Raw genomic sequence first — 14793 nt, forward strand, 5'->3', positions numbered from 1 at the left:
TTTTAAGAAGTTCCTTAAGCTAATATTGGAACATTAAAATCGTCTTCGGTCAGTAGATCAAAATAATATAGACGAGAATAACTAATTGTGTAAGCATGATATATTGTGTAGACTATCAAGTTAGATTTTATTCATTTCCCAAAATATGGGTTTTAAATTTCCATGAAAGATTTGGTTTAGTTTGATTGTGTGCAAACATTGGATAAATAGTGGATGTAATAATTTCCATTAATTGTTTGAATTGAATAGTATCAAGTGCATTCATGTAAAATGTGAATATTCTTTTTGGATTATGATTATCTTTTGCTTTAAATTTAGATTCAATAAAAGAAAGAGTTTTCAAAACTTTCTGTGAAATTTGTACTTCCTTGTCGAGAAGATACCTTTGTGGATTATTGTTAGGGTTAAGTTGACTCGAAGTATTGGTGAAAAAGTTATTTTGATCAGGAACTGGGTATTGATTAAAATCTGGAAACAAGTCAAAAAGTGATTTGTCATCGCTAATGGTTTCACTCAAAATATCAATCTTTGTGAAAATGAGGAAAATTGGTGAATATTTGAGTGGTCCATTACATTGTTCTTCAAATAAGTTAATACTTTCTATCATCCTATTTGAAAAATCATCTTCATAACAAGTCTTTCTAAAGTCAATCAGTGAAGTGGTATATAAAACGCCTGTCAATCCAGCATAAATATTATTATACTTCTTTCTTTCTGTTCTGGCACCACCAACATCATAAACTCTAAATGGCATACCTAGATAATCATAATCTAGACATGTAATACCTGTTGTTTTACAACGACAACCAATAATGTCTTCAACTGATGGCTCATATTCGCTCAGTTTCTTAAACATTCGTTTCACAGCGCTCGTATCACCATGATCCCTTAAATAATAATCCATGCCATCTGTCATTGAGTCTGTTAACGCATAACGATTTAAAACCTTTCTAACATCTGTATCCTCCCACATGGAAACAACAAATTCCTTCTGTGGTAATTTAGAAATATCAAAAAGTGTATATCTAGATTGTAATGAAGTAACTCTAGAATCAAACTCTTTAAACTTTTCGTATAAAGTTTCATCTAACATGAAACGATTTTCTCTCGTAACCTTAGTTGTACCATTCTTAATAGCATCAACTTCATTCAAATAAAGTGAAACTCCTAATGAAAAACTTTGTAGTAAATTGGTAATAATATACATTCTCATTCTCTCAATTTCAGACCTATTGAAACCTTCTTGAAAAACAAGTCTGAATTGTCTGAAAAGTGTAGTTTTACCAGAACCTAAAGTGCCTGAAAGCATTAGAGTATAAACAGAGGGTGATTCGTATTTGGATTTCTGAACTTTTTTAGTTTTGGCAACATGTTGTGCGTTGGACGACGTTGCCTTATTCATTTCCTTTCTATGGGATGGAGCATTGGAACTAAAATGGCCATTGGTTGTAACATTCATATTCTTGGATATATGATTCGAGAGATGATAAAGTTGATTGTTGGTATTGGCAGGAGATACGTCATGGATATCTATTGTTGTTGTTGTTGAACTAGAGGATTGTTGGTGATGATTCACTGCTGTTGACAATGTTGAAGGAGTTGTGGTGGGGGTGGTGGTGGATAAATTACTCATCATCATTGGAGTGGTTGTTGTGGTTGACAAATTACTTGTTACTGATGGAGATGGACTTGTGAGAGATGATGATGCAGTTGTTGTCTCATTGCTGTTAACAACTTCATCTCCACTCATGTACAAGGGTATTGGTTTATCGAATGGAACTGTAGAAAGTGGAATGATTTGATTTTGTCCAATGGTTGACTTTAACTTTTTGTACAATTGTTGTGTAGCTGTTGTTTCAGAATCAGATTCATGTCCATTGTTTTCCTGTGTGGTTACAGTAGCTGTGGCTTGATTGGCCATTGGAATCATCATGTTTGGTTCTAATTTGTGTTGCTGCTGTTGACCAGGTGGAACATCTCCAAAGGCTTTCTTCTTTTTTAAATATCTATTCATCATTTCCTTCTTCATTCGTTCATGTTCATTACTTTCCCTGATAACACTTGTTATGGATGGAAAGAAGAATGAAAGTAGACTTTCCATTTGTTGCTATTTAAACTGTTTTTTGTATATATATTGTATGTGTTGTGTTGTTTTTGTAATCCTACTATTAATAATAATAATATATCAAGTGTTTAATCCACTCAACCCTAGAGTTGGGCGATAATTCTCTACAACTATTAACTGTTGTTGCTGATTTGATGATATTAAATTCTTCTTCTTCTTGGTTGAAATATTCTTGTTGTTGTTGATGTTGAAGGAGAATAATCATTGAAACAATTTCAGAGTTAATAATATCTATATATTATATCAATCAGTGTCTTTTCAAAGAGTAGTGAAACTAACTATTGTTCCTAAACTCTGATGAAATTATGGCGCAAAAAGTTATTATTGTTGTGCACACAAATAATTTCTTAGTGTTTTGAAAAATGATGAGAAGAAGGCTGGAGGAGCGATAGAGAGAAAACTCTCACAGAAGCAAAACTCAAGTTGTTGTTTTTTGTTCTCTGATGATGCACAGCAATGTTATCACGTCTTGATGCCTACTTTACTTTTTTTTGGAGAGGCAATCAAAATAAGGAATAGACAATTGACACGTTCAGATGAAAATATTTTGAGTCAAATTCACCTCTTCAAAGCATTTTGGTTGCAAAAGAGGAAAGGTACTTGAAACCAATGTTTTGGCCAAAGGACATGTCTCATAAAACATGTTTGGCTATGGTTTCGAATAATTAATAACGAAAGCAAGTGAATAAATAAAAGTATTTTGTGAAACTGCTGTAAGCCTCAAAAAAGCAATCATCAACTTGTCCTTTTTTGTATTGTTATTTACATAAAGAAAACAATAAAAAGTTTACAAAATTTTTCTTGACTTTTGAAGATGAAGTGTTAAATCGTCCAAATACAAAACTTCATCAATGATAAATGAACTACTGTACTTTGTTAAAAAATCAAAAACAAAATTGTAAAAGAATAATTACAATGTAACGCTTTTTTAATTCAAAGACAAAAGAAGATTTTAAAGAATTGAATTTTTAAGCTAAATGTAAGGAATCCTATTTGGTTGTGAAATTAGGCCTTTACCCTTGAAGAGCAATATACTTTTATGCTACTTTTCAACAATTTTTGGATAAACCTACGGGAACTTTGAATCTAAAGTGGGAGAAGAAACATAAATTTCAAGATGCAATAAAGAGCAGAGTAAATATTGTAAAATAAACAATTCCTCAACTACTGATAATGTAAGGACTACAGTTGCTAGTTTATTTTAGAGAAGCGAAATGTTTTAACAGGACACTGGTAGTAAAGGCATCATAAACTGGCTGTGCAAGAATAATATCGATAGGTGTGAGTCCAAGATTAATCTTTTGTGTTCTCCATGCAGTACATTTAACAGCCAGCTTAAGCATGGACATGATGTAGAGATCGGTGTGACTCATGTCATAAAATATCATGTGTAATAAGTTATCTCCCTTCTCATTCACTTTAAAGTATTCTTCAATATTTTCAATTCGTAATAGAAAATCAAACATTAAATTTTTTGGTAATGGGACTTGTATAATCGCAATGCAAAGGGGAAGGAAACAATTAGTAATCAGAGGAGTATAATCTATTCAAACTGATATTGGAAAAGTCGATAACAGAGAACATATTTTCAGATGCCATGAAATAAAATTCAAATAGTTGCTGTCTAAAATCCATAAACCACAACTCGCTCAATATTAGAACTTTGAAAAATAGTGACGTTTTTGATAGAGCTAATTCTACCTCCTTGATAGGTATTACATAAGTAAATTAAATATTGAAACCAATTATCTGGCGAAATATTGTCAAAAATTTCCATTGGAAATGCATGCTTTTTGAAGAAAAAATTTAGCATTTCTTTTACATAAGGGGCAGACATTTCATTCAATTTGAATAAACTGTCACACAAGGGTTGGCTTGGTAAGATGGAGTGTGGTTTTAGAACATGTTTAAATAAATATTCAAGTATTGAAGGACCAAAAATAGAGAGCTCAGTATTGAACAATTCTAAAAATTTGTAAAGGGGTTTGCTGTTTGGTCTGATATTTGGGTCCTGGAAATTCAGCATAATTTGTAATATTGGGATTGTAAGTATTGGTATCATTCATGTCATTAATAAGAATGACTTTCTTTGAATATTGAGAAGGAATGTCAAATCCACAACTTTGACAAAATATAACAAGTTTTTCCAATCCTTTCAAACATGATGTTAGGGAATTGTAACAATTTGAATTTGATAAATTATTCAAAATTATTACAATTTTTTTGGCTGTGTGGTTATCACCAATGTATTCCTCAATATTTACATAGTTGATTGATTCTTCTTTTGTTTCAAAATTGTATTTACCTTTAAGAATATCATATTCATCAACAAGATCTGTATCAAGTGTTGAATAGTAATAATTGGTTGATCAGGTCTTAACTCATTAACTCTATTAGTGACTTTTGGCATTCCGTGCCGTTCGTAATGTGCATCAACCTCTCTGATAGATTTCCATTTTGCATAGGTTGGAATAAATTCAATAATTTCATACTTGATCATTGTATCTAAATGAGGAAGAAATGATAAATCCATTGGTGTTTCGGCATCGGTTGTTGTAGTTTTAGAATTTTCTTTTTGATCCTCGTTGATCCATTCTTTAACTATTGGACACATCATGTGATAAGGATCTTTTTCTAATATTTCCAAAAATTCGCATTGTTTTCTCGTTGGTTTTATAAATTGTTAGTGCCAAGCTTGGCAGCAACAATATTATTACAATAGTAGGAATAACATCAGAGTGGGTTGATCAATTATCGACTTTTTTTTAAAGAAGAGCCTTTACATGTTAAACTTTGATAATTTTGGTGAAGATTTCCAGTCCCTTAGATGGCTTAATTTGTCTGCAATTGAACTTCTTTCTTATGGAATGTAAATTACCTTTGAAATCTCCAATTGTATTAAACATTTCCAAACTTTTCTTGCGATCTGAGCATCATCTAGATGTTTGAAAGTTTACAAATCCTCATCCTCTTCAGGTATGTACAACAAGAAAGCGTCAAATTCCTTCTCCCAAACACCTATTGTCGAGAATAGTTGTGTTGTTTCTTGCGCATCAAATTGTTGTAATTTCACAACAGGTTCAATTTTCATATTCAAATCATAAATCTTTCTAATTAAATATTCTACAGATTTCAATACATTGTAATTTACAATTGAGCTCAAGTCAAAATAACCAATATTTTTCTTTCTGTGGAATGTAATTTGTTTTGGTTTGACTTTTCTATCCTTTTCATCTACTTTTGTACCACAAAGCACCATTCTATTTGATGATGTTAGATTTCTCTTATCCAATGCATAATTTCCCATCCTAAACCACAACGGAGTATTCTTATAAGTCATTCTAGAAAGAGAGTTAAACATGATCATGAAACAATCTGCATCTTTGAGGAATATACAATCATCACTTAATAATAAATCATTCACAAGTGATGGATTAATTTCAGTGTGTGGATCATTTGAACACAACTCCCAAATTTCCAAGTAAAAGAGTGGAATTAGGAATTTAACTGATGTAATAGTTGCATAATAATAATCATTCAACTGTAAATTCCTCACCATTTTAGATTGAAATCTACTTGTAAAAGTTGATTTACCAACATTACTATCACCTAATAAAACTAATTTAATTCTTCTCGGAGGTGAATTAATTTTATATTTCAAGCCTGGTAATGTTGATTCATTCATTCCGATAAAAGAATCATCAAGAATAATTTTGGTTAATTCTTCTTCTTCTTGTATATTATTTGGAGTAGAATTTGTAACCTCATGTTTGCATCGTTTATTGTCGATTGTGGTGACAATATGTTGTTGATCTCTTTTCATTTTTTTTACTATTCAATAAATTTTATTTAATTTTTAATTGTTGTAACGGTAATATTATCCCAATATTCGCATCAAGAATTTTCAAAATAACAATTGTTTCATAGTATGTATTATTATTACAATTTAAATTCAATTTTAATTTCAAAAAAATGGCATCAAAGGAAATAAGAGGCTCCTATCATGTTGATGAAGAATTAGAACAACAGGGCAAAGGACTTGATGATTTGATAGGTAAAGGAATTATTAATAGAAATAACAGAAATTATTTGGAATCTAGGTTAAAAACAAATATTAGACCATTGACAGAAAGTGATGATTATGAAGTTTATTTTAGTGGTAAATCAATAAATGGTTCATTATTGACTGGATCATTGGAGGCTAAGAAATTGGATGGATTTGAAAAGTTTACAAAATATGGAGGTGGTGATGCAAAGAAAATATTAATTCCGAAAGGTCAAGCTTTGAAATTTATTGATATTGGATTACAATTTACAGTGATAATGACAAATTTAAATGAAGCTTTTTTATATGGAGATTTTGTATATGGATCAAGTTCGGCTGATATTAATCCTCTTGGAAGACAATTATCAATTCTAATGACACCAGAAGTTAAAATCAATAATTTCCCATATGAACCTGTTGCCATGTTGTGTGGAGAACAATTTGTTGCAGTATTGGATAGCTGTAATAGATTGTGGTATTGTGGTATTGAAACTCACATTGGAACTGCTAGTAATAATTGTACTTATGATTTTGTGGAAATTGGATTGAAAAAGTATTTGGAGACTGAATTTAATGATGAAACTACACATATCACTCACTTTAGAGTTGGAGGAAGACACTTGTGTTTATGTATTAATAATAGGACTATTATTTCAACAGGTAAGTGCCAATTCTTTCTATTTCATTCGAATACACATATATGTAAATTCATTAAGGTGCAAACTATTTTGGACAGGTAGGTCATTAGCTTTAAATTAAATGCTCAATCCAAAAGTTGGGAATTATAAACACACCAGATTTGGTACCATCAGTTCTCCCAAGCACTGTTGTCGATGCACTGTACAGCTATACATTCGTTAAAAGTTGGAATGAAGATGGAAAATATAGAGTAAGAGACGTTGCTTGCTCTGGAAATATGACAGCTATTCTCACAGGTAAGCTCAAACCAAAACACCAGATTTAACATTAATTATTAGAATGTGGAAAATTATTTAAAACCTGTAATGCATCTGAACCAATTCAAGCAGTTGTTCTGGATGGGTTTTCACTAACTACCATCGGTGGTAATTGGACTCACATTCTGGCACATACAAGCAAAAACCAAATGATGGGCATTACAGATAATCATGTTACAGAATTCTTTAGCGAATCTCCCATTAAGAATTGTGATAATTTGCAAATCTCAACAGGAACCAATTCTAACTATACCTATTTTATTTACTCAAATAATGAATTATATGAACCACGCAATCCAAATCCTGTTCTCAAATCTTCTCTGCCAATAGTTGTTTGTAAAATGACATCTAAAGCAACCATGGTTTTATGTATGAATTGTAAGAACAACAAGTCAATTGTTGCAATGAAACGAAACATGCTCCAATGTACAGTATCACAAGGGTTATCAGATATTCTAATCAATGTCCACCAATAAATTTACGCTCTTTTGGAAATTGGAGGTAACTTTATTGACACGTAAGTTACCATATTTCACTTTGATTTTCACTTTCGAAACAAATAGTTCCAACATTTATGCTATTGGAAAGAGTGAAGAATTAATAGGTAATCTCATTTAGAAACACAGTATTGATCGTGATCAATTAATCATTGCCACTAAATACTCAGCTCCTTTCGCTCAACATGCCAATGGTGGTGGCAATCATAAGAAGAATTTAATTCAATCAATCAATGCCTCACTCAAGAGATTACAATTAGAGTTTGTTGATATATTACACGTTCACTTTTGGGATTTCACTGTTGATGCCAATGGATCTTGGTATTGGTCCTTGGGGAGTACCCGGTGCTGGTAAATTGAGGTAAGAAATTGAGAAATCAAGAAAGTTTGTTGAAATGACTCAAGATGACTATGTTGTACTTGAAATTGCAACAGAATTGAATAGAACTCCCTCACAAGTTGCTATCAATTGGATGATTTCGCAAGGAGTGTCAAGTGTCTTGATTGGTCCAAGGAACTTTTGAACAATTTGCAGATAACATTAAGAGTTTGGAATTTAGATTAAATCAAGATCAATTGAACAGATTGAAGATACACAATCTGTTAGCATGTTATACTTGAATGGAAACAAGTTCTCTATTAATAAAAAAATAAGTTGGATTCAATTTTACAACAAAGCCATAAAATACATATCCAATTAGAATAAAGTAATTTCACCTTCCTCTTGTAGATATGAAGACTTTGATTGTTGTAAAGTTTTGGGTTTTGTTTTTCGATTTTTTGCATTTTCAAAAATGTGGATGACGCAGATGCATTGTTGTTGTTTAACATGTTATTGAATACAAATCAACAATATTGTTGATTTGTAATGATTTGTTATCTGAATCTTGTTTTTTGGAAAGTTATCTGATGAACATTTTGGGACGAAACATTATCTCTTCACAACTTGGAGAGTTTCCAACAACAAGTTTAAGAGAAAACAATTCCCATTCGGTTCGATACTATCTACTCTTGGGTAATGAGTTTGTTTTTCATTGTTATTTTCATTATCTCTTGCGGTATTTTACGTTTTGAATAAATAGTGGAAAGCAAAGAGTGAATGTTTGAATCAATAACAAAAAAAACAAAATGAATAACAATTCAAACAAATCATTTGCTACTAGAAGAAACTCTTCTAATACTGTTCTCAGTTGTATTGTCTGTTTGGTATTATTCACCTTCATGATGACAATGGTTACTCCAATTGAACTTTCCAAAGGAAACAATAAGAAACCAATGCCACCAAAGCACAATAACACTCATCCTGTTCATCCAACTCATCCAATTGCTAATCACACTCATGCCAACACTCCTGTCAATGACAAGTCTTTGATTGATAGAATTAATTCCAATCATACTCATGGATGGAAGGCAACTGAATACTCTAGATTTGATAACATGACCATTTCACAACTTAGAGATAATTTATTTGGTCTTTCATTGATGAGCTCTGATGAAGACACTCCAAGAATGGCAAGTATTGAAACAAGAGTTGATATACCAATGAATTTCGATGCAAGAACTCAATGGAAAGGATGCGTTCCAGCAATTAGAGATCAACAAACATGTGGTGCTTGTTGGGCTTTGTAAGTTTTACAATTTGATTTATTTCAACTTACAATTTTCATTTTTGTATTATTTATAATAGCTCTGCAAATTATGTATTGGCTCATAGATTGTGCATTGCCACCAATGGTAAAACAAATGTTGTCCTCTCACCAGAATATCAAGTTCAATGCGATACAATGAATAAGGCCTGTCAAGGAGGTTATTTGAAATATTCTTGGACATTTTTGGAAAATACTGGAACACCACTCGATACTTGTATTCCATATGCTAGTGGAAGAGGAACCTTCTCCTCTGGTACTTGTCCAACTCAATGCAAGATTGCATCCATGTCCATGAGCAAGTATAAGGCCAAAAATACTGTTTATATTTCAGGTATCAATAATATCAAGACTGCAATCATGACATATGGCAGCGTACAAGCTGGTTTCACAGTCTACAGAGATCTTACAGGGTAAGTTGAATTTGTTTCATATATTCTAATTTGTTTTTCTAGATACAAGTCAGGTGTCTATAAACACGTTGTAAGCACAGTTCTTGGTGGACATGCCGTTGCCTTAATTGGATTTGGAGTTGAGGGAGGTTCTAATTATTGGTTAGCTGCCAATTCATGGGGTCCAAATTGGGGAATGTCTGGATATTTCAAAATTGCTCAAGGAGAAGGTGGAATTGAGAATCAAGTTTATGCTGGAGAAGCTGTCTATTAAAGAACAGTTCAAAACTCCAAACATTTGACGGATCTATCGATCTTTCAGAAACAGTTTATTCTAACAAAATTATGTTGGAATTGTACATAACAAAATAAATATTTCCATTTTGTATTCCAAATGAGCAAAATGTCTAGCAAATCTAGGTTTCGATCCTAGGACCTATGGGTTATGAGCCCATCGCGCTTCCGCTGCGCCAATTTGCTTTACATTATTTATTAAAAAATATCTAGTAAAAATATTTAATCTAAAATTATGTGTAGTCTCACACCAACTACTATTTTTAAAGTGTTATTGATTCTTGAACAAAATGTTTTAACTAAAAAGCAGTCAGTTAGTACCCGAAATGTTAATAATCAATGGTCGTGAGACCGTCATAGTTTAGCATATCTTATGCTTGTCATCACACTACATCTCTTGCCAAATGCGATATAACTGTTCCTTCTCTCTCCTATCTTGTTCGCATTTTTTAATTGTGGGAGAATAAAATATTTTTATTAAATAATAATTTATTGCAAGATGAGATGAACTGTAATTTCCTCTTGTTCTGAAGAAATATTAAGGATTCTCATCTTTTCATTCGATTTTAATAGAGAGGCTAGAGGAGTAGTCAAGTATGATTGCTCGTTATGTTCTGAGAATATTGATGGAGCAAATAAAGAACCAGTTTCTCCCTTGGAATTTGTAATGAAAATTGTGTCCATCTCCTGATTGAGTGTTCTAGCTTCCTTCACCAATTCCTCAATGGTATCTGTAAATTTCATATGAATTTCTTTAATATTATCAGAAATGTTCTCATAATGAATGTCTAAATCATCCAAACAGATATTATACTTGATATAGGAAAGTTTCTTTGAATATTGATTCAACTGTTGAAGATATTGAAGTAAATGAAAACATTGAATTGATGCTGCCACGGATGTGGTAGTAATCAGAGCTGGATGAATTGCTCCAGCTATTTTCTTTGCTTTGAAAAACTCAATTGGCTTACAAAGTTTCCTCCCAAAAAGGAAAAAGTTTTCTGCCCTAATATTGGAAGTGTCTTGAACGAACTGAACCATCAAATCATCATCTTTTTCATATACTAAAGGTTTGAATGGTGAATTGACCTTCATATTTGAGTGAGTCATCTCTTCACTTTTTTCAGGAATAGTTATTTGGTGGTGAAACTTATTTTCATATTGTTGCAATTCTTCCCTTGTCAATGGCATGAATGGAAATTCAACACTTGATACAGATCTTGTTGATGGAATCAAATCATTATTATCAAGATGTCTGTACAGTAAATAAATAGTAGTATTCATAAATGAGAAGTGACTCTCCTTTTCATAATTCAATTTAGCAGGACGTGGAGTAAACTCTACCGATTCATTAAGGAAATATTGAATCTTGTTATCTTCATTCAATTCATCCAAATTGCAAAGTGTATTTTCTTGGAATGGACTGACAAATAACTGATTAAACACCTCACGTGCAAGCACATAGAGGTGATTATTGACATTTCCAAGTTCAACCCTTTCTAATAATCTTGGGACCATTCTTGTGAAATAATCTTCGTATTTCATTTTACTCCACATGATTAAATCTTCATGTTTTTCAGGATTGCTTTTCAGTGTGCAGGATGTTCTGATCTCTTCTCTTTCTTCCTCCTCTGTTTTTTGATTCTCATTGTGGAAGGGCTTTGTTGAGGCGTAGAGATGGAATGAATTTTGTGAGTAAAATCCTTGAGTTCCAGAGTTGATGAATGGAATTTTGTAAAGATTACACTTGTGAGAGAGGAATTGTCTTGCATGGTCATTATCTACTGCACCAAAAACAACGTCAATGGAAGACCAGAATGAATCTTGATTAAGATATGATTCACTGTCACTGGTCAACTTTTCTTCAAACGATTCAATATTGACCTTTGAATTAAAGTAGTTGACCATCTTTTTCAATATTTGAGATTTCTTTGATCCAATATCACTTTGAGAGAAGAAAAATTGACGATTAAGATTTGTCAACTCAATACTATCCATATCTGTCACGTACATTGAACCTCTAGTAGTACATGCATTCATGACCATCAAGTTCTTTACCAATTCACAACCTATTGCTCCAGCACCAACAATTAAAATATTCAAATCCTCAAGACCTAGCTCTTGAATTTTGAGTTGGCTTGGAGCCAAAGATAATTGATCAAAAAAGAAATAATATGGGTGCTTTTCTTTTGACAGCTCCAAAATCTGACACAGAATCTCATTTGCTGTAATTGCAGCAAAAAAACTTGTCTGTTTGTTCATGAGTAATAAAATACTTTGTAAAAGCTTACCATTGCATAATTGGAAGTTTCTCTAACTTTCTCGTGTTGAATGAATTTTTCATGATAGAAATTTAACAATTGATCTTTAACTTCATTCTCGTCATATGAGTCAATTGGATTTTCCATTTCTTCCATCTTTTCTGTAAATAAATCAAACAAGGTGTTGACATCCATATTGTCAATAAAATTAGAAACAAGAGTTGAGAATTCTTCTAATGAAGTGTTCTCAAATATTGCATTGAGAATAGGACCATCTAAACAGCTTCTGTGAAAATGAGGAATTTGCTCCGTTTCACTTTTTGGAATAGTCAATATTCTTCCAATAAGCCCACTCACTTGAACACTAACTATTGTATTAGAAAGATCATTAAAATTTGATTTTTCAATTCCACATTTAACAATACACTTTTAACCATTAGAGATAAAACCTAAACTTTCACTTACTGAGAACTGTTTCAAATTATTAGAAACTTCATCTGCTGAAACTTGCTTCACATTTGAGTCAGGGTTTAATCGGTGAATTTCTTCTTGGAAATTTTCTCCTTTCACATAACTCTGATCAAAATTGTAAGCTATTAGAATAGAAGAAGAATACTTACATCAAAATGGATTGTTGACAAATCTCCTTCTTCAATAGCAACAAGAGCCATGGCTTTGAATCCTAAAAGGATTAAATTTTTGGTCAACTCGACCAACATTGAACAACTTTGAGTATTCCTTTGGTTGTACTCAATCATCAAGTTACTATTATGAATTTTACTTGTAGAATCCTGCCCTAAAGCATACTCTTGCCTGTCCCATAAGTTTGACATTTTTTTGATCGAATGTTAACGTGATTTCCCAAGTCACTTCACTTTTCAAACTAAACTAATTGAAAAAAATTGTATTACAATGTCTTCATCACGTTTGAGAAGGATCAAAAACGATCTTACAGAGGTACAACAAAATGCTTCTCTTCCTCCTTTATTAACATTTACACAGACTGAAAATTCTAGTATCATTCTCTTTAGTTTTAACTTGGACGAAACATCAAGTCTTTATGCAGGTGCCAATTTTCAGATTGAAGTTTCATTCCCAGAAAATTATCCCCACAAACCTCCTTCTTTCACATTCAAACACACCGTTCCATATCATTTCCTTGTTGATCAAATTAATGGAAAGGTAATTGGCCTCTCAAAACTTTCGACATGGTCAATGCTATTCACTTTACAATCAATATTTTCTGATCTCTACTCAAAATTTGTAAATGAACCAAGTCAAGAAGATGCTGAACAATGTGGTGTTAATGAGGATATGATTACAGAATATAGAAACACTCCACAAATCTACAGAGAAAAAGCAAGAAACTCTGTCAGAAAGTTGCAATTAACTGTAATTGAAAATCCTCTTGATTCAAATGAAATGAAGGATGAAGAATCTACTGAATCGAATGAAACGATTCATGAAGTAGTAGTTGATGAAAATAACTTGCAGCCAAGTAATCCAATTTTGGAACAACCACTTGATTCAAGATTTGTTAATTCCAGTAATCACCACAAAATTGTTTCTCATGAAGATGAATGGAATTATGAATACGGCTTGTATCATTTAAATATGAGATATGGAAATTACAATCAATAAATATTTTATTCAGAATATATTGTACATTTGTTTTTGTAACAGATTATTGCTTATTGAAATAACAATCTATTTTCAATTTCGTGCAAATCCTCTTTGGTTTGTGTTGGAGCTACAGGCAATGAACACTTGACATATGCACCATGAGTTGTTCCAGTTGCTTCTGTACCACTACACTTGAACGGCCATTTACCAGTATTTGTATTGTAAAGAGACAAACAAGCATGACAAAAAACAGCATTACATCTTGGACAGTGAGTATGCTTGCACCTGTCTAACTTTCCATCAGATGATGCTTGTCTTTCACAATAATTTCCACAATTAACACATAATCTTGCCAAAGGAACAACTATTTCTTGATTGGATAGATTAATCTTGGCAGTTACAGAGGATCTAGTTGTCAAGGCAGTGATCAAGGGATCTTCATTAGAACATCCATTTCCACAAATTCCTTCACCATTCTTCCATTGATTGCCACAAATGAAACAAAAGTCAAATTTGCAAACATCACAACTCAATCTAACATCGCTGGTGTTTCTTCTAATGAAGTGATTCTTACACTTATTACAAGTAGTTGCTCTCTTGATCTTGTAATGAATATCATTCAATGCTGAATCAAACTCTTCAATTTTATCATAATCGATATTGGCTTGATTGACCCAATTCATTGAAATGGTTTCGCCACAATTAGTTTCATCACTTCCAGTTACATTCTTATTGGAACCATAACAAACCATTGCTGTTCCTTTCGACAAGTTTTGTAAATTTTCAACAAGACAGTCTTGACAAATATAATGTTGACATTTAAGTTTCAATAATTGTTGAGTGCCAAGACAATAGAAGCATTTAGACATTTTTTTGACTTGAGAGTTCCCAAATGTCACTAGTCAAGCTGCACTTCAAACAGCTTTTTCGAAACGTGATGAAACTTATACACTC

General features: G+C 32.2%; 7 protein-coding genes and 1 non-coding gene across 8 annotated transcripts; 3 read left to right on the forward strand and 5 right to left on the reverse strand.

Annotated features, from left to right (window-relative positions):
• Positions 1–109: 109 nt before the first annotated feature.
• NAEGRDRAFT_78188 (guanine nucleotide binding protein alpha subunit) lies at positions 110–2101 on the reverse strand (the record flags this gene model as incomplete). The annotated part of the gene is made up of 1 exon (XM_002682085.1): positions 110–2101. One exon carries the CDS (start codon positions 2099–2101, stop codon positions 128–130), a length of 1974 nt encoding a protein of 657 aa, XP_002682131.1. The 3' UTR covers positions 110–127.
• A 2284-nt stretch (positions 2102–4385) lies between these two features.
• On the reverse strand, positions 4386–4739 carry NAEGRDRAFT_62728 (uncharacterized protein; the record flags this gene model as incomplete). Its single annotated transcript, XM_002682086.1, has 1 exon — positions 4386–4739. The coding sequence occupies one exon, from the start codon at positions 4737–4739 to the stop codon at positions 4386–4388; it is 354 nt and encodes a 117-aa protein (XP_002682132.1).
• Positions 4740–6097: 1358 nt separating this feature from the next.
• NAEGRDRAFT_62730 (uncharacterized protein) lies at positions 6098–7602 on the forward strand (the record flags this gene model as incomplete). Its single annotated transcript, XM_002681934.1, has 4 exons — positions 6098–6830; positions 6887–6906; positions 6946–7105; positions 7148–7602. 4 exons carry the CDS (start codon positions 6098–6100, stop codon positions 7600–7602), a joined length of 1368 nt encoding a protein of 455 aa, XP_002681980.1.
• Positions 7603–8898: 1296 nt separating this feature from the next.
• On the forward strand, positions 8899–9935 carry NAEGRDRAFT_30261 (uncharacterized protein; the record flags this gene model as incomplete). The annotated part of the gene is made up of 3 exons (XM_002681935.1): positions 8899–9248; positions 9311–9682; positions 9725–9935. 3 exons carry the CDS (start codon positions 8899–8901, stop codon positions 9933–9935), a joined length of 933 nt encoding a protein of 310 aa, XP_002681981.1.
• A 134-nt stretch (positions 9936–10069) lies between these two features.
• NAEGRDRAFT_t58 lies at positions 10070–10141 on the reverse strand. Its single transcript has one exon. It is a non-coding gene; the product is annotated as a tRNA-Met (tRNA).
• Positions 10142–10444: 303 nt separating this feature from the next.
• On the reverse strand, positions 10445–12962 carry NAEGRDRAFT_56831 (ubiquitin activating enzyme E1; the record flags this gene model as incomplete). The annotated part of the gene is made up of 4 exons (XM_002682087.1): positions 12837–12962; positions 12682–12792; positions 12247–12642; positions 10445–12160 (listed from the first exon to the last, which is right to left on the reverse strand). Exons 1-4 carry the CDS (start codon positions 12933–12935, stop codon positions 10445–10447), a joined length of 2322 nt encoding a protein of 773 aa, XP_002682133.1. The 5' UTR covers positions 12936–12962.
• Positions 12963–13128: 166 nt separating this feature from the next.
• On the forward strand, positions 13129–13857 carry NAEGRDRAFT_62733 (uncharacterized protein; the record flags this gene model as incomplete). Its single annotated transcript, XM_002681936.1, has 1 exon — positions 13129–13857. The coding sequence occupies one exon, from the start codon at positions 13129–13131 to the stop codon at positions 13855–13857; it is 729 nt and encodes a 242-aa protein (XP_002681982.1).
• NAEGRDRAFT_78190 (uncharacterized protein) lies at positions 13850–14708 on the reverse strand (the record flags this gene model as incomplete). Its single annotated transcript, XM_002682088.1, has 1 exon — positions 13850–14708. One exon carries the CDS (start codon positions 14706–14708, stop codon positions 13908–13910), a length of 801 nt encoding a protein of 266 aa, XP_002682134.1. The 3' UTR covers positions 13850–13907.
• Positions 14709–14793: the final 85 nt, after the last annotated feature.

This window comes from Naegleria gruberi, assembly GCF_000004985.1.
Source record: "Naegleria gruberi genomic scaffold NAEGRscaffold_4, whole genome shotgun sequence".
Classification (NCBI taxonomy): Eukaryota; Heterolobosea; class Eutetramitea; order Acrasida; family Naegleriidae; genus Naegleria; species Naegleria gruberi.